Source organism: Panthera leo, chromosome D1 (assembly GCF_018350215.1).
Source record: "Panthera leo isolate Ple1 chromosome D1, P.leo_Ple1_pat1.1, whole genome shotgun sequence".
NCBI classification, from domain to species: Eukaryota; Metazoa; Chordata; class Mammalia; order Carnivora; family Felidae; genus Panthera; species Panthera leo.
In genome coordinates, this window is record NC_056688.1 from 65,814,803 (window position 1) to 65,833,710 (window position 18,908).

The window sequence follows — 18,908 nt, forward strand, 5'->3', positions numbered from 1 at the left end:
ACCTGTGGAGTAGGATGGTTCCCAGCACAGGCGTGTGCCAGTCTGTACTTACGGATGCAGTCTCTCTGATTCTTGGCCAGCTCAAAACCTGGCCTGCACTCACAGGCGACGCTGCCCTTCGGGGCCTCCTTGCAGATGTGACCACAGCCGTGATTCTGATTCATGCAGCTCAGACCCTCTGCAAAACAGCAGCATGCAGCCAGTGAGCAGGCTGTAGGCACAGTCCTGAGCCCCAGGGGCACTGCAAAAGGCTGGGGAGAGGGGGGACCTGCCTGCCTGGGTCTCCATCGGCCCCACATTTTAAACAAACATGTCATCCAAATCCAGTCAGGTCAATTAACAGAGACATAAAAAATTTTTATCTCACCCAAGAGATACAAAGTCTGAAGTCTCCTAGAGGTAGGAGCCTTCCTAGTACACTGAAAAGAAAGCACAAGAGCTCTCTGGGGGGTGTGGAACCACAGCCTGCAGACCCCGGGAACTGCTACCTAGACTCTCACCTCTGCTAGGTTGTTACCCATGCTGACCAAGGATACAAAGAGGGGACAATCTCTCTAAGGAAATCTGCAGAGACGAAGATTCCCAACTTGTTCACATACTCTTGAAGATGATTTTCTGAAAATGTCAACTCCCCTCTCTACCCCAACCAAATCCACACTTTGGAGGGGACTCTGACTACTAGCTTCTGGCATCAGCATGTGAACACCAGCCCAGGGGCCTCTCTTCTGTGACCACCCTCACCTAGTCCCTGGGCCCTCCCTCAGCAGGTTCAGAGCATAGCAACAACACAACAGAGAGAACAGAAAGAGACCTCACACATGTGCTGTAAAATCCTTTCCAGGTATACTATCATTTCCATTAGGTCCAATCTTGTGGTAACAGAGCTGGGAAGAAGATTCTTTTCCTGGCTAGTTTAATATGCATTTAAATGATGGGGTCATAACATAGTGTATATCTTTGTGGTTTGCCAGAATCCTGCCTCTTCTCAAAACCAATTCTTTGAGACCCTGCTACCTGCCAGAACTCTGGAGGAACTCTCATCACACCCAAGAGTATTCTCAAAACCTCTGCTCAGTTTGTACTGCATTATTATATTAAATACATGCCCATGTGATGCTTCTTTGCCTCTGTACAATAAGTGTCTTTGAGAGTAGGTTTTTTTGTTTTCAACCAACAAGACACTCTCTAACACTAGAAGTAGAAATTTAAAAAAAGTTTTTAACGTTTATTTATTATTGAGAGTCAGAGAGAGACCGAACATGAGCATGGGAGGGGAAGAGACAGGGGGAGACACAGAATCTGAAGCAGGCTCCAGGCCATCAGCACAGAGCCCGACACGGGACTTGAACTCACAAACTGCGAGATCATGACCTGAGCCGAAGTCAGATGCTTAACTGACTGAGCCACCCAGGCACCCCAAAGTAGCACTGTTTTAAACATGAGTACAAAAAGTTTTCATTCAACTTCTCTAGGATCCTACACTGTTCTGTATTGTCCCCCTAAAATCTTTTGACTTAATTAGAATCAGTTGGTCCTAATTAAGTCAAAAGTCACTTCTCGCTAATTCTCGCCATAGAGTCGTTGATCTATGCTTAACTGGAATAGCTGATTTAATACAAACAGATGTCATTCCTATTCCAAAAGACAGCGTAACTGTTAATACATCCCATATTCTCTTAAAGCCATTTTGTTTTTTATCTGACAGTTACAAGCTGTTTGAACTCCAGCACTCAGTCTGCTGGAAGTTGCTGAGATTCATTCACCCATGCCAAGGCTGCTGTCAGTTAACACAGAATGGGGCTTGTACTAGATCAGAGCAAAGCTCTCTCTTAGTTCTGGCTGGTGATTTTTGGAAATGTTATTTGCTCCCAATACTGAGACAGCACAGGAGGTGAGAGCTGTCTCCAGAAGCAGCGCCCTGTCCTCCTAGGAAGGCCCAGCAAGAATTACATTTGCTCGTGGATCAACAGAGCATTTGGAATGACAGGCACCAGGAGTACCAGGGCTAAACATAACAGTGCCCAAGAAAAGGAAGCAGGAATACCTGCAAAGTACGCTCCCCAAACAGGTCAGCTGCTGCTTCTCTTCACTCTGTTTTCAAGTCTAAGACATTTGCAAAGTGACCTTTACCACCTCAGAGGAGCAATTCACTTACACAAGAAATATTTCATAAGAATTGACTGTAAAAAGAAAGAAAGAAAGAAAGAAAGAAAGAAAGAAAGAAAGAAAGAAAGAAAGAAAGGATTGACTGTGTCAGATGCCATGGGGATACACAAAAAGTTGCCCCCCATGTCCTATCATATCAAGCCAGACCTAAACTTACCAGGAGGTAATAGAGGTTAAAATGACTCTGGAAATGCTGGGGACTTTTCAAAAGGTGCCCCCCAAGCTGTTCATAGTATCCTGACACACACAAAAAAATGCCACTGCTAGGGGAAGCAGATGGGTCTGGTCCCAACTGGGAGGCCCAGCCAAGATTCTGGCTCCCCCCAGAAATTGGGCTGGCAGTCATGTTTAGGGTTGTTTAGTTTACCGGGAGTGAAATAGCTCGCAAAAACATTAGAAATAGCCTATTGCGGTGGTCCCCAGCTCAGAGTCTCCCTGAAGAATATTTCTGGAAACTGAATTAATATATGCCTTGTGAACAGAGCAAGAAATGTTCTACCAAAGACAGACACAGGCCCTGTTGAGAGCACAGCCCCTTCCTCACTACCCTGACACCTTCCCCCTACTCTGCAAGGGCAGCGATGCAAGCATCGAAAAATATTCTCAGACCAGACAAAACAAAAGAGGAATGCTCATTTTGAGAGCCTGAGCACCCATGAATGGGGACAAAGGCCAGCCGGGTCAGTATGTCTCTCTCCAGCCTACCCCCATTACATGGGTGAAAACACACAGTCTCTTTATCAGAGCTTTGGGGTCTCTAAGAAGAATAATTTTAAAAAATCAATAGCTTAAGCTTTCCCTCAGAATCATCTATTATGATCCCCTAAATTGAAGAACATTTAGTAAATAATTATTAAAAGTAACCACAACACTAGAAAATACTAGCTTGTAATGTCACCTTCTTTTAACCAATTTTGGAGTATCAACAATGGGTTTTAAAGTCCATTTTAATAACAGGTTCTAAGGGTTTCATGTGCACATCAAGAAGGAAATCCTAAAGGAACACTGTTTACAGACTGATCTATTTGAAGAGTTAAAACCCTAGGATGGACAGGGTCTCAGTTACAGACTGCTATAATCTGTTGGCTTACACTGCCCTGAATTCACCAAGCAATCAGGTTGAAACACCACGGAAAATCACAGAGAGCACACTTAGACCACAACTCAAATTCTTGGATTTTGGCTTTAGCTCCAGACAAATAAGTTCATTTTAAATACTCTTCAGGGAATCCAAGAATGTCTGAATTGTTAAAAATTTAGAAAACACAGATTGCAAAAAGGGACTGCTTTTGTATTTACTTCTGTTATGAAGAGCCTGTGTCTGTAATCAGTCTGGAGGTCTCGCCAGAGGGGAGAAAGGGGCTGAGCTACTGCTTTGGAAGTGCAAGAGTAAGAGATAATCTTAATCACCGTGAACTGCTTTGTGACTGGGTAGGATCCATACTGTGTTCAAGCAATGGCGTGACCTACAGGTCCCCACCCCATTCCCCACCACCTGTAGGGAAAGCCGAGTGACTTCCCAGGAAGCAGCTTTGAGCAACCAAAGAGGAGGTGCCCAGAGATCCAGATCGCTTTTAACTGCTGGAGTCTTAATCCTGCCTATTCCCAGATGTGGGGCTCACAGAAAAGTCCAGAGCACCTACCAGGAGCTTTAAACCCAACTGTTCCTCTATCAAGTGCCATGCTTGCATGAGATAAGAGATCTGCTGGATTAGAACCAGTATTTGTCCATCCCACCCAAACCCTGAGAACTAGCAGGCTCAGGATGATAAGACCCCTCAAACCCACTGGCCCATGACCATTCTTCTTACTACCCAAACAGGCTTCCTAAGTCAGGTACAAGGAAGGAGCCATCATTCTTGGAAAATGAGGCAGAAATCATCCTCCAAAAAGACACCCTTGGAAAGTCACAAGAACCATGATTTAACAATAAATCTACAAATGTGTGATGAAATAGTAGAAGAACTTGAAATCACCTCATTCTTAAGTTATGAGAATGAACAAGCAGCACCACATGCCAAAAGGAGTTAATAGTCTAATGTTTAGAGCATTTCCCTCAAAAACAGACTCAGGCAACCCCAGGAGAAATACAGCCACCAAAATGTGGTTCTTTGGCTTAAGAAAGTGCAGAGAATTAAAAACATGTCATTCAGTTAAAAGTGGCTGACTGGCCACGTGTTCCTAATGCCTCTCCCTCCTAAGAATCCACTGAACTAATAGAGGAATTAAAAAAAAGTATAGGCCCAAAGCAAAGAGAACAAAAGGGAGGCCATCAGAAGAGTTGTCTACAAATTTATGAAGGAATCATAAGCAGCCACACAGGAAAACCACAGCATAGAAAGCCCACTTGTAGGGAGGGGGTCCTAGAACGCCAGAGGCTCAGGGTTCAAAAATGGGAAACACAGGGAAGGCCAGTTCTGGGTCTGCAAGTCCTTATAAAAAGGCTCCAGCCCCTCCCTGCCCACCCAGAGCTCAGAGCAGGCTCGCACTTGGGGCTGTGGTTTGCAGCACCGTTTTGAAAAACTTGGCAGATTGTCCATTACATTCTTCCTGAGACACCTAGTCATGTTTGAAATGTTCTCTATTTAAAGATTAGAATCAGGAATGTGAGAGTTTAAAGAGCTCTCAGAGCTCACCCAGCCCAACCCACTTATTTTGCCAGGTGAGGAAGTGGAAGCTAAAACAGCTTGCCCAGGGTTCACCCAGTAGCAGGGTCTAGATTCATCCACAAGCCTCCAGAATGTCTATACTCTGTACTTCCCCTCTAAACTCACTCGGGGTGAGGGGTTTCCTTGCCCCCTGCACCCTTCCCCCCCAGGCCCACAGCAGAGCAGAGGCACCTTCGGAGCGGTGAATGCATGTATGCTGATTGTCACTCAGGAAAAATCCCTCCTTGCAGCGGCACTCATAGCTCCCCATGACGTTGACACAGGTGTGCTGGCAGCCGCCATTGTTCTCCAGGCACTCGTCCACATCTGGAGGGAGAGGAGGATTAGCCTTTGCTTTTGTGACTGTTTCAAATGCCCACCCCTCCCAGCATCTCAGGACACCCGCTAAGCAGAGATGAGGTCCCTCTTCCTTCCCTGCATCACAGAAACTCTCAGAATTGACGTTAGCAGGGACCCAAGACCACAAAGTTCTGGGGCTCACTTAAGCAGGCCCTCCACATGAATACAAGATAATATATTCAGTAAATATTTATTGAACACCTTCTCTTTCCAAAGTATGGTGCTAGAGGGGACAGTAAAACACAGATAAGTAGGATCAAATTCTTTTGCTCTAGGAGCATGGCCTTCAGCAAAGGGAAAGAGACAAACGTACAAGTAATTGTGAGATACAGTAAAAGGTGGTACAAGGGAAAAAGAGGCCACCTGGTTGTGGGGTATCAGGTTGGGTTTTATGGAAAAGCTGATGGAAGATGGGCCCTACAGGATGTCTTCAGTTCTAAATCAGGAGAAGGGACTCTGGACAAAAGAAAGAGTATGAGCATAGCACAAATGCTGGGGAGCATGGAGCATGTTCAGATAAGGGTGAGTCATTTGTTTGGCTGGAGCATGGGTACATGCAGGGAAGTTATAGGAGATAAAGCTGGGAATAGATTGGGTCACTCTGTGGAGGACCTTGAATACCTGTCTCTTAATCTAAGAGGCAGTTGGAACCACTGTAGCAAGGGTGGCATGGCCAGACCCTGGAGTTAGGAAGAATAAGGTGATAGCCAAGGGTAGGACACAAGGAAGGAGAAGAATCAAAAGCCTGGCTTCACATGTAAACCTGAAATAGCCTCAGCTGGTGCTAGTCGGGGACAGGGCCTGGGGCCTGGCTGAGGGGATGCCTAGGAAGGAAAAAACAGAAGCACTGTGGGCAAGGTGCCTGCAGGGTGGAAAGCCACATGGGCATCGGGTAGGGTGGCCAAGAAACATGGTGAAGACCAGAGCTGGGTAGGGAAATTGGGATGGGGATGTGGTTGACCCCCACCACGGTAGGGAGGTGATATATGTGAGATGCTGACATTCAGGCCCTGGTCCAGTAGCAGAGGGAAACCTGAGTCTGGTGTTGTAAAGACACCTCTGAAAGTCATTTACTTGTGGTGGCCTTATAAAGTGGTGGATGTAGATAAGAAAGCCCCAGGCAGGAGTGTGGGAAGGGACAGAAGGGTTGCAGAGAGCACATAGCCAGAGGTAGAATTCGGGAGAATACCAGCAGCAGGAGGTAGGTGAGACAGCAGAAGCCCCAGAAGAGGAGCCATCAGAAAGACAGAAAGGGGGTGAATCTTCCTCTATCTGTCTTTCTGTGCCCCCCAGGATGGAGTTAGGGGACTTTCCTTCCACTGTGTCATAAATTACTCTGTGCATGGCTCTACCAATACACTTACCATAGTGTATTCTCAAAATCTTCTTTTTTTTGATTTGTACCTTTGACCCCTCAAAATATTTTACCTATCCATCTCCACTAGACTGTGAACTCCGTGAGGACAGAGACCTTTGTTTTATTTAGCATAGCCCTGGAACTTCAGGTGCACATTAATTGTTCAATGCATGAACAAAAAAGCAGGAGAGCACAGCATCACTAGAGCCAAATAAGAGGAAACTTCCAGAAAAATCTCAGACATGACAAAGACTCAAGGAGAAGGCTGATATAAAAGCAATTTATTTCTCTAGCCTGATTTCCCATGTGCCTATCATTAGCTTCTGGGCACATCCATAACAAGAAAATTCACATTTAAATATCTGTTATCTGGTTTCAAGCTTCTGATCTTACAGTCATGCATCCTCCCACACTACCAGGCAGATGCCTTTCTAAACTGATGGGACCCGAGCCATCCCCTTAAGCCTAACAAACTTGCCCTTCTCTATGCCAAAGGGTGAAGGGAGCACATTCCAAAGGATGAGCTACTCTGGAACACACCTGGCCAAGGTGTTCCATGGTGAGGACTCATGGTGGGCTGGAGAGATCTGTTTCCCTGAACACCAAATCCTGGATTGGTTTTGAGTAAAGGTGTGCTCCCCTCTGAGCCATCACCCACCGACCGTCCATTTAACCCACTATTCCTTTCTCCAAAGCAATTAGAAATGTGCCATTGAGTGACACACTCTGACTGAATTAATACAAAAGTGTGTGTGTTCACATGCACAAAGAGGTATCACTAGCCTGGCGAGTTTCTCTAGACTGCAAAACAGTGGTTCTCCACCCTGGCTGCATGTTAGCATCCAGATGCTTGGACCCCACCTCCTGAGACACTGACATAACTAGTCTTGGATGAGACTTAGGCAGTGGTGTTGTTTTAAACTTCTCCAGTGATTCTAACGTGCAGCCAGAGTTGAGAACCACGGCCCCCACACTGAATAGCTACAATGCACTCCCAGACACTCAAAAAATGGAAACCGAATTCAGGCAGGTGAGCTATGTGGAAAAGCTACATTTCATTTTTCAAACTCAGTGGCATTCAGGATCTTGGAGAAGTCTGGGTTTGGTGCCAGATGTAAGTAGTATTTGTACTGTGTATATTCTGGTATATTGTAGCTAGTATGTGGTAAGGGGCTGAGGAGAGGCAAGGGGTCATCCCAGAGAACACAGGAAAGTGCTGCTCCTGAAAAGTTCTGGCTCTGAGCTTCCTTGTCACAAAATGCTTCAACCCTTTCAAGTCTAAATGGCAGAGAAATCTCTGTATCTGCTGGTCCTGCTCTTCTAACTATATCACTTTATTTCTCATGGCTTCCTTTAAAGAATCGTTTGCCCCTTTGGATACACTCAGTGGATACTCAGGATCTTTCTGTCAGGAAAATCCTTGCTACCAAGTCCACAAAGAGACCCCAAAGAGGGGGAATGGAGAGAGGCTGCTGAAATATCTGTGTTAGCAGACAAGGCAAGGAAAAGACTCCTGGGCTGAGGATTTCTGAACTGGCCTTTCCTCAAAACCACCTGACCCAACGCTGGCCCAGGTGCTTAAACTCTGCATAGTTTGGCCTGTTGCTCTTAAGAATCTTACACATTCCCCCAAGCACAACTTGGGGTTTAGGCAAAACTGTAATGACTAGATCTGCCATTAGATATAAATTCCCAAAATGCCACTTTTGGCAAACCAAAAGGACATGTGAGATTTACCCCAGATAATGGTAAAAAAACAAAGCCAAACCCTCCAAACATACTGCATGCTTCCCAAAATATTACACACTGAAAGTGACTTCATATTTTGTTCAGTTTTTAATTAATCTCAATTGATTATTGTTGTCATGATGGTCTCTCTAGTGTCTTTTTGAGGCCTGGCTGCCCTAGACAGTCTGCAAAGGGGTTAGTGAGCCCCCAGCCCTCAATCAAATCTTCCTGACAGCTACAGGCTTTGAAGGCCAAGTGGTCTGACCCAAAGACTGACCTCTCACACAGAGCACAAATAGGAAGGGACAGAATCTATTTCAGGATGGGGTTCCAGGTGACAGTGAAGCGGGATAAACATCATACAAGGATTGATTCCCAGAATCAAAAGACTTTGGAAAGACTTTCCTTCTCTACCACTCAAAAAACAAGTTCTGTCTGTACTTATCTATGCTGATCTCAAAGCATTTAATCAAGTGGCCATTCCCCCTGTACTATAAGGGAGCATCTCAGTAGCTGTCCACTCTGTGTCAGGACCTGGTTCAAGTTACTCCTTGGTCGGCCAAGCAGATATCAGCAGGTTAACTGCATAAAAGGTCATCAGCATCAAAGGACCCTGATGCCATCTGTGTCCCATGATGTCCTCCTGCACATCTGATAACACCAGCCTTAAAATGCAAACAGACCATGAATACCTTTCTGCCAAGTGTGCTACATCCTCTAAGACTATTCCACACCCAGTCCCATCCAGTTGCTTGCTATTTCTGAATTCTGTTTATTCCTGGCATAAGCAACGAATGTAAACAATGCTCTTTGCAGTCCGTAACTCAGGAACTAAAACTCCGACAGATGTTTCTGTTTTGTGGGATAATAGGATGATGTTAATGGAAGGTTTCTGTTTGAACTCCTTTGCCTTTCAAGAAAAAAGGAGGTGGGGTTACCTGGCTGAAATCCAATCACATATTTAGAATTTTCAGAATAAGTAGTTTTACCTAATTCTAGAATAGAGATACTTACAGCATTAAATCAAAGATCTTACAGGTGACAAGTCAATGCTAGAAGGTCAATACGTAGTCACAATGATGTTGTCCATATCCTTAGACTAATGGAGAATTTACATTATGAATGATTACATATAAACCAAAGCACTTTACCTGGTTTTCTCTCAGGGACTATGATTTTGAGGGGGGCAGAAAACACAAGTCTCTGATCGCCTTTTTGTTTTCATGAGTATGTTTTCATCAAAGGAAAGAAAAGGGTGGGGTGCCGGAGGGTAGGTAGAGTAGAATTGCGATTTCCAACTGTTTTCCTTACCAAGACAATTATGACCATCATGAGCCAACATGAAGCCATCAAAACAAGTACAGCGATAATTGCCTGGAATATTCAAACAGTCATGGACACAGCCTCCGTTGAATTCATTTTCACATTCATCAATGTCTGAGGAATAAAACAGAAGTAAGCCAGACAGGTGGCATCTCTTTAGTATGGAGATATAATGTATTTACCTTCCAACCAGCCATCCCACTTCTAGGACTCTATCCTCAAGATACATCTCCAACAACAGGAAAATAAATATGCACAAGGTAATTCACTGCAGTACTGTTTGTAATCACAAAATACTAGAAACAACCAAAATGCCCATACATAGGAGAGAGTATTTGAAGAACTACGGTACATTTATTCGATCCAATACTGTGCAGCTGTTAAAAATTAATTAATTAAAAAAATAAAGAATGAGAAAGATTTCTATGAACTGATTTAGGGTGATTTCTAGGATATACTACTAAGTTAAAAAATCAAAATGTGGGAGAGTACCCGTAGTTTATTATCAGGGAAAAAAAATAAGGGAATATGAAAAAACATACACATGAAATTCCAGCATGTTTTTTGACAGAACTTGACAAGCTTATCCAATTTATATAGAAATGCAAAAGACTCAGAAGAACCAAAACAATTTTGAAGAAGGAGAACAGATTTGGAGGACTTTCACTTACCAAAAATCTATAGTTATCAAGACAGTGTGATACAGGCATAAAGAAAAACAGATCAATGGAACAGAATAGAGTCCAGAAATAAACCATTATATTTATGGTCACTTGATTTTAGATAAGAGTGCTTTAGCACTCTTGTCTAATTTGTTGGGACAAATGATCGTCTTGTCCAATTTGTTGGGAGAAATGATAGTCTTTTCAACAAATGGTGCTTAGACAATATCCATCAGCAAAAGATGAATTTGGACCCTTACCTCATATCTCCACAAAAATCAACTCAAAATGGATCAGAGACCCAAATATAAGAGCTTAAACTATAAAACTTTAAAGAGAAAACATAAAACTTTTATGAGAAAATCTTGAGACCTTGGATTAGGTAAAGATTTCTTAGATACAACACCAAACACACAATTCATAAATTTTAAAATTAATAAGTTGGACTTTATCAAAATTTACAACTTTCATACTTATGAAAATAAAGACAAGCCACAGTTTGGTGGAAAATATTTGCAAATCACATACGTTATAAAGGACTTACAAAGGACTCTTACAACAAAGAAGACAAACAATCCAATTTTCGAATGGGCAAAGATTTGAATAGACATGTCACCCAAAGATGATATACAAATGGGTAAAAAAGCATATGAAAAGACGGCCGACATCATTAATTATTAGGGGAATTCAAATTAAAACTGCAGTGAGATACCATTTCACACTCACAGGAACAGTTATGATAAAAAAAAGACAGACAATAGGGGAGGCTGGGTGGCTCAGTCAGTTAAACAAGTGACTGACTTCGGCTCAGGTCAGGATCTCACAGTTCATGAGTTTGAGCCCTGCATGGATCGGGCCCTGTGCTGTCAGTGCCAAGCCCACTTCAGATCCTTCTCTGGCCTGCCTCCACTTGGGCTCTCTCTCTCTCTCTCTCTTTCAAAAATAAATAAATAGTTATTTTTTAAAAAGACAGACAATAGGATGTGGAGAAATGGGAACCGTTATATACTGCTGATGTCAATGTAAGATGGCACCACTTTGGACACAGTATAGCCGTTTCTTAAAAGGTTAAACATAGGGGCGCCTGGGTGGCGCAGTCGGTTAAGCGTCCGACTTCAGCCAGGTCACGATCTCGCGGTCCGTGAGTTCGAGCCCCGCGTCAGGCTCTGGGCTGATGGCTCGGAGCCTGGAGCCTGTTTCCGATTCTGTGTCTCCCTCTCTCTCTGCCCCTCCCCTGTTCATGCTCTGTCTCTCTCTGTCCCAAAAATAAATAAAAAACGTTGGAAAAAAAATTTAAAAAAAAAAAAAAAAAAGGTTAAACATAAATTTACCATGTGTGATCTAGAAAGTTCACTCCTAGGTATATATTCAAGAGAAATGAAAAATTATGTCCATAACAAAGACTTTGCAGGTAAATGTTCATAGCAACATAGCCCAAAAGTAGAAACAAGCCAAATGTCCATCAACCAGTGAATGGATAAACAAAATATAGTATGTCCATACAACAGAATGCTAGTTAACAATTAAAAAATAAAATAAAATGCCAGTACAGGCTACAACATGGATGAACCTCAAAAACATGCTGGGTGAGGGGCGTCTAGGTAGCTCAGTCGGTTAAGCAGCCAACTTCGGCTCAGGTCGTGATCTTGTGGTTCACAAGTTCGAGCCCCACGTTGGGCTCTGTGCTGACAGCTTGGAGCCTGGAGCCTGCTTCAGATTCCGTGTTTCTGTCTCTCTCTGCCCCTCCCCTACTCACGCTCTGTCTCTCTCTCTCAAAAATAAATTAAAAAATAACATTTAAAAAAAAATTTTTTTTAAGAAACCAAAACCAAAAGACCACATGTTGTATGATTCTATTTATATGAAATATCCAGAAAGGCCAATCTATAGAGACAGAAAGTAGACTAGAGGCTGCCTGGAGCTGGGGCTGGGAATAAGGATTAACTGTACCTGGGCATAAGGGATCTTACTGAGACAAGGGAAATGTTTGAAAAGTGGATTATGTGATGGCTGCACAACTCAGCTAATTTACTCAAAATCATTGATTTTTATACTTATTTAGAATTGGTGTCTTTTATGGTATACAAATTAGAATTCACTAAAGTAGTTAAAAGGAAAATTACACATTTGCTGCAAAAGAAATGTAGGAGGCAGGAGAATAAATCAGAAACTAAAAAAGATTGGTAATCAATCCATGGTATGTGGGAAAAGGATGAAAAGAAGGAATGAGGGGCACCTGGGTGGCTCAGTCGGTTTAAGCATTAGACTCTTGATTTTGGTTCAGGTCACAATCTCACAATTTGTGAGATTGAGCCCCACGTCTGGCTCTGCCCCGACAGTCCCTCCCCTGCTCTCTCTCTGCCCTTCTCCTGCTCACATGCATGGTCTCTTTCTCTGTCTTTCAAAATAAATAAATAAATAAACATTAAAAAAGAGAGAGAGAGGAGGAATGAGGAACAGAGGAACAAGAATAGGGAGAAGGAGTAATACTTCTCTGAGTGTGCCTTTTAATTTAATTTAATTTTATTTTATTCTATTTTATGTTTAAAGTTTATTTAAACTTTAAATAGAGAGAAAGAGAGAGAGAGAGAGAGAGAGAGAGAGAGAGAGAGAGAATCTCAAGCAGACTACACACTGTCAGCACAGAGCCCAATGTGGGGCTTAATGACACAAACTGTGAGATCATGACCTGAACCAAGACCAAGAGTCAGACGCTTAACCGACTGAGCCACCCAGGCGCCCCTGAGTATGCTTTTTTATATAGTTTTGACTCTCAGCACCATAGTGATACATGGATGAATACATACATATATACATAAGTAAATACATATCTTCTTATGTACATACATATATAAACTAGTATACAGAGGTGGGGGAAGAACACATAAAAAATAGGATACAAACAGAAACAAATGAACTCAACTGTATTACAAATGAATAACAACCACACTGAAAGAAATGTAGAAAAAAAAAGTACTAACCAAGTGACTTTGAAAACCAATATATTAACTGAATGTTGTAAGGCTAAAAATAAAGATAGCTACAAACAGATACTGTACTCTCGTAAATCTGTTTTACTTGCAAGGCTATAGATTAATAGTGTTGTAAATTATTTATGTGTATACTTGGATTCAACAAACAAGTAACTATCTTGCAGATAATGAGAGCCACCTTTCTCACTGTTGGAAAAAGAAGTTATGAATAACCAAAGAGGGAGATTCAATGAATCTTGTGGCATTGTTTTGGAATCCAAAGCATCATCAGTGTAAGTCATTGTTTTTAATATATATACAAATGGATAAATATAAGCAATAAATATAGATAAATGTGTATATGTGGGTTAGAATACATACATATGTTTCCTAGTTCTGTCCAGTGAGATAGCCTAGGAGCAGTGACATCCCAGTAACAGTAAGAACACCAAGCATTCAGATCTTGGTTGCTATATACCATTTTCCAATAAAAGAAACCAGGGCTCCTTAAAGAAGTGGTTGGTTCCAGGGCTGGGATGGGAAAATACAAGATGAGTCTGTGGTATCTTATGGTACCAGAAAACAAAGAACTGTCCCCAAAAAGGATGGGGGCATGTCAAAAGGACACAGGAAACAATGTGAAGGAGCTCTCAATGGCTAAAGCTGAAACAATTTGAGCCCAAAATAAATAACTATACATATAATTAAATATCTACCAGTCCATACTGGCATAAATACATAAATCAATGCATAAATAAATGGGGGAGAAGCAACAAGTCTTCCTTACAGAAGAATCTCAGTTAATAGATGTATATGGAATGAGGGAAATACAAAATTACCAATTATTACATCATAGTAATAATTGTTGCAGACAAGATCCACAGTTGGATGCCAAAATCAGTGGGCAAAGACTTGAGAAGAGGGGCTCCTGGGTGGCTCAGTTGGCTAAGCTCAGCTCAGATCATGATCTCATGGTTTGTAGGTTGGGGCCCTGCATCAGGTTCTGCTCTGACAGCTCAGAGCTTGGAGCCTACTTCAGATTCTGTGTCTCCCTCTCACTCTGCCCCTCCCCTGCTTGCTCTCTGTCTCTCTGTCTCTCAAAAATAAACATTTTTTTAAAAAGATTAAAAAAAAAAAAGACTTGAGAAGTAACAGAATATTAGCACAGGATGAATGTATCTACCTTAAGATGTGTGTTATTGCAAAAAGAAAAAATAGTAATTTTGCAACAGAGAAACCCAGGATGCACCATCTTTTTTTTTTTTTTAATAATTTATTGCCAAGTTAGCTAATACACAGTGTATACAGTGTGCTCTTGGCTTCAGGAGCAGATTCCCATGCAGATGGGAGCTTCAGGCTTCAGGAGCAGATTCATCACTTACATACGGCACCCAGTGCTCATCCCAACAAGTGCTCTCCTCAATGCCTATCACCCATTTTCCCTGCCCTCCCCACCCATCAACCCTCAGTTTGTTCTCTGTATTTAAGAGTCTCTTATGGTTTGCCTCCATCTCTGTTTGTAACTTTTTTTCCCCTCAGGATGCACCATCTTAACCAGGTGATCAAGGTTAATATCACCAGTAGGGGGACATATTAACATCATGTGTCTCCTCCCCATGTAATACAGTAAAAAGTATATAATAGCACTTCCATAGTAGACTTGACAAAAGCTTCTTTTACTTTTTACTTTTACTTTGTGTATTACTACAAATGCATAACCTTAATTTTATTGTGAGGAAACACAGGACATTCACTTATTGTGTCAATTCCTACCATATCAATTCTTATAATGAAAAAACATAACTTCATATGTATTCAAAAGTATTACAGGCATTTAAAAGATCAAATCCCTCTAGGGGCTCCTGGGTTGCTCAGTTGGTTAAGCATCAGACTCTTGATTTCTGCTCAGGTCGCGATCTCATGGTTTGTGAGACTGAGCCCTGAGAGAGTCCTGAGATCAAGCCCTTCAAACAGTCCCTGGTAGGGTGCAGTGCTGACAGCAGGGAGCTTGCTTGGGATTCTTTCTCCCTCTCTCTCTTTCCCTCCCCGACTCATGGCATGCTCTCTCACTCTCTCTTTCAAAATAAATAAATAAACTTAAAAATAAATAAGTAAAAGATACTATTTCATACATTTTCTGTATTGTTTGACTTTTATACCAATAATATATATTATCATTTTAGAGCCAATTTAAATATATAAAAGCAACAATTCCAGTCAATCATTTTAGTTATTTTAAGCTAAATAGTAGGCTTTTCAGCTATAAACTGTCAGCAATTCAATTCCATGTGTCATACGTCAAGCCCAACAGCTAAGAATAAGGAAATTCCTGCCACTTGTCATTCAACATCATTTACTAAATATGTATTCTAACTCAAAGAAACCATAGCACAGTTTCTGCCCATCTCCACCCCCAGAGAGTATACAGTGACTGGAAAACCAGTGAAAGAGTGAACATTTTTTCCCCCAAGCAGGGTACCAACATGTGTGAATTCCAGTACTGTAAATAGAATATTTAATACAGTGAGAGTGTGGTATGGAGGAACCTGCAGAGAGATGTCTCAGGGAGAGGTAGTCTTTCGGTGAGAGATGGCTGCCTATCTCTGGGAAAACACAAACTTGAAGAAACACAAGGGCTTTAAGGATAGACTACCAACCCCATTTGCTACGAACCTGACCAGGAGCACGTCTCCTCTGATAGGAGAGGCAAGTTTTGCTCCTCATGCACAAAGTATAAATATCAGGATTTATCACCAAAGAAGGACATCAGGAAGCTGAGTGAATACAGGAGATATGGGTCCAGGGACAGAGATAGGGTAAACATCTGACTTTCTTTCACTTTTCTTTTAACTGTGTTATTATGGCCACAAGCCCCCCTCTCAATCCCCAGGGGCCTCAGGGTCTCACATCTGAGCGATAGGAATGTCAGAGCTCCCCTGAAGAGCCCTGCCAGTTCCAACATGCCATGATTTCCATCCCCAGGAATAGCCTCCTCCTTTCAGTACCCAGTCTCTGGCTAGTTCTGAATTCCAGAATTCATGACACTGGCCCAGAACACAGGATGACAGAGATCAGACTTTAGGCTCAAAGATCTGGAACTCCAAGGGCTCAAGGTATCCCTCTGCCTACATCTTTCCAGGGTGAACATGCAGCTTCAAATAAGGCTGGCGCTTGGTGTACCTCTAAAGTTTGGGAGGTCACAACGCCAGCCTGAAGCCAAGAACAAGATGGAGCCTCCAGAGCCAGCAGTGGAGGGAAAGACTCCTGCACTCAGACTCCTGGGCGAGGGTGTAAACTGCCCCAGGGAGGCGCAGGATCAGCCCTTCCCTGGCAGGCACAGCTCTCCTGATTGGGGCTTTCTGCTCCCAAACTGATAGGCACCAAAAATACTAAAGCACCTCTTTTCTTTTTCACAAGCCAGACAAAAGGACATTTCGGAACCACATAAAACTGTATGATCAGCTCTAGGAAAGACCTGATGTTCCTAGTGCTTTAAGGGTCTGAAATGGATTTTGGGGGTGGGTGGTATGACCTGGGGGGACAGAGGAGCAGCACTTTTACCAACATGAGTGGTCATTACAAGTGCTGAGGAGGTAGGGAGCTTCACCCGCTGGCCCACTCACCACAGGTACCCCAGTCACTTACCCTCACACTGCCTGCCATCCCCTCGGTAGCCAGGCTTGCAGGAGCACTTGTAGGAGGTGAGTGTATTCTGACAGAGGGCATTGGTGTGGCAGTCATCTAGCCCTTGGGCACACTCGTCCACATCTGCAAAAGAGCATAGCAAGCACTTGGTATGGTGCCCCAAGCCCTCTGTGATCTGGCCTTGGTCCTCTGGTAGCTTCACCTCCCACCAGAAACCCCCCTTCACTCCTCATCAGCTAAACTCTTTGGGAACCCTGGGATGAACCATACCACTTCCAGGCTCCTTTCCCAGGCACAGCCTGTTCCCTTTGACTAGACTACACCCCCCCACACACACACACTCTTTCACTCACCTTCTCCAAGAAGCCTACCATGATCCCCCAGTGTAGGTGGGTGTCCTCCACGACCTGCTCCCATATTTATCTCCTTTCATAACACATATCACACAGAATTGTCACTCTCTGTTTTCCTGCCTGTCCTCCCCTCTAAATGGTGTCTTGATTACAGACTGAGTGGGTGTCCCTGATGCCAAGCACAGTGCCTGGCACATGAGTAGGCAATAACAAATGCCTGTTGAAGGAAAGACCAGGTTGGCAACAAAACAAAACAAAACACTGTGAAAACCAGGCAGTGTCAGCTTTCTCAGGGTTTGGGGGATGGGGGAGTAGCTTGCCCTGGGCTCTGACCACACCATCCCCAGCCCTCAGATGGAGGTGCAAAGTGGGAATGGTTCCCACACCCCATCAACCAGCTGCTCACCCTCTCAACCTGGAAACCGGCCTTGGTGGAAGTATTTCCTGGGTTGATACCACTCCAGGATGTTAATTAAAAACAAAAGTTTTGAAAATATTACGAGTCCTGTTAATGCAGAACGTCCAGAGTACTTTTCTCTGGCAGCAGAAAACAAAACAAAACGAAACAAAACAAAAAACCCAGGTTTGTTGCGGCTTACGGGGTATTCCCGGATGGATCCTCAACCGGCAGAAAACTCTCCGGAGCCAACCCTGAAGCCGGCCGAACTTCCCGGCCCCAGAAGAAAAGCAGGAGCAAAGCTGCCGAGACCTCACGGACGTACCCCGCCCGGGGCCCTCAGTTTCCCCATCTACACAATGAGGAGCCGGACCCCGGTGACTCTGGTGCCCTCCGTCTTTCTCAGCGGGTGAGAGACTGACTACCAGGCGCTCTCCAGGGACCCCGGGCGGCGGGACCGGGCTGGGAACTGTCATTAGCCCCGTGTCCGAGGCCGGGCCGCAGCACTCAGGCCCTGGGCCTCTAGCCCAAGCGGTGGTGGTTCCGTGGCCTGGCCCGCGGGTGAGGCCCCAGGGGAGCGGGGGCCACGCGGAGCTTCCGCAGCCGAGCCCGGGGCGGGCCAGCGCGGCGCGACCCCACCAGGGGACCCGGGACCCCTTCCCGCCGCCGGCTCCGCATGCCCCTGCCAGGTGCGTGCCCGAGGCTCCGGAGGTGCGGACACTCACCCTCAGGCGGCCCTGGGGCGCGGCTCCGGCCGGGCGGGACGGCCGCGGTCAGCAGCAGCGGCAGCAGCAGCGGCAGCAGCGCCCTGGCCGTCCCGGGGCAGCCGCGGCCCAAGACCCCCATGGATGGCGCGGCGGCTGCGGGCAGAGGCGGCGAGCGTGGCGGCGGCTCCGGGAGGTGTGTGCGGGCGCCCTGCCCGCCGCGCTCTGACACCCCCGGCCCGGCCCCGCCCGGCCCCCGAGCCCCGGCCTCATTTTCACACGGTCCTCCCCGGGCCGGGGCGGGCGGCGCGGGGGGCAGTGCCTCCCCTCCAGTCCCCCTCCCTTCCCCCTCCGGGCTCGGGGTGGAGGGGGCGCGGCCGTGGTGGCCGGAGGGCGGCTGTCAGCGTCCCCAGTGCAGGCCCCGTCGCCAAACCCGCTGCTCCTGCACCCCCGCTGCTCCGTTCCAGCCCTCAGAGCCTCGTGCTCTGCCTGTTTGCAGTGCCCTACAACTTGACCCAGTCCCTCTTTGTGAGGACAAATAGCACTCTGGCCTGAAATATTCAGACGGGAGGCTCCCAGAAAGTGACCTGTGT

At 44.8% G+C, this 18,908-nt stretch overlaps 1 protein-coding gene across 2 annotated transcripts in view; it reads right to left on the minus strand.

Moving 5' to 3' along the window:
* Positions 1–18,524, minus strand: part of SCUBE2 (signal peptide, CUB domain and EGF like domain containing 2) — a 63,006-nt gene extending 44,482 nt beyond the window's left edge. The window contains exons 1-5 of one of the 2 annotated variants that reach the window (XM_042905341.1): positions 18,337–18,524; positions 16,862–16,984; positions 9,571–9,696; positions 5,007–5,141; positions 53–178 (exon numbers count right to left, since the gene is read on the minus strand). In XM_042905341.1, coding sequence (XP_042761275.1) covers positions 53–178; positions 5,007–5,141; positions 9,571–9,696; positions 16,862–16,984; positions 18,337–18,457 — 631 coding nt within the window. In that variant the 5' untranslated portion in view covers positions 18,458–18,524. The remainder of the gene's footprint in view (positions 1–52; positions 179–5,006; positions 5,142–9,570; positions 9,697–16,861; positions 16,985–18,336) is intronic. The other variant, XM_042905342.1, reaches the window with a different exon arrangement.
* Positions 18,525–18,908: the final 384 nt, after the last annotated feature.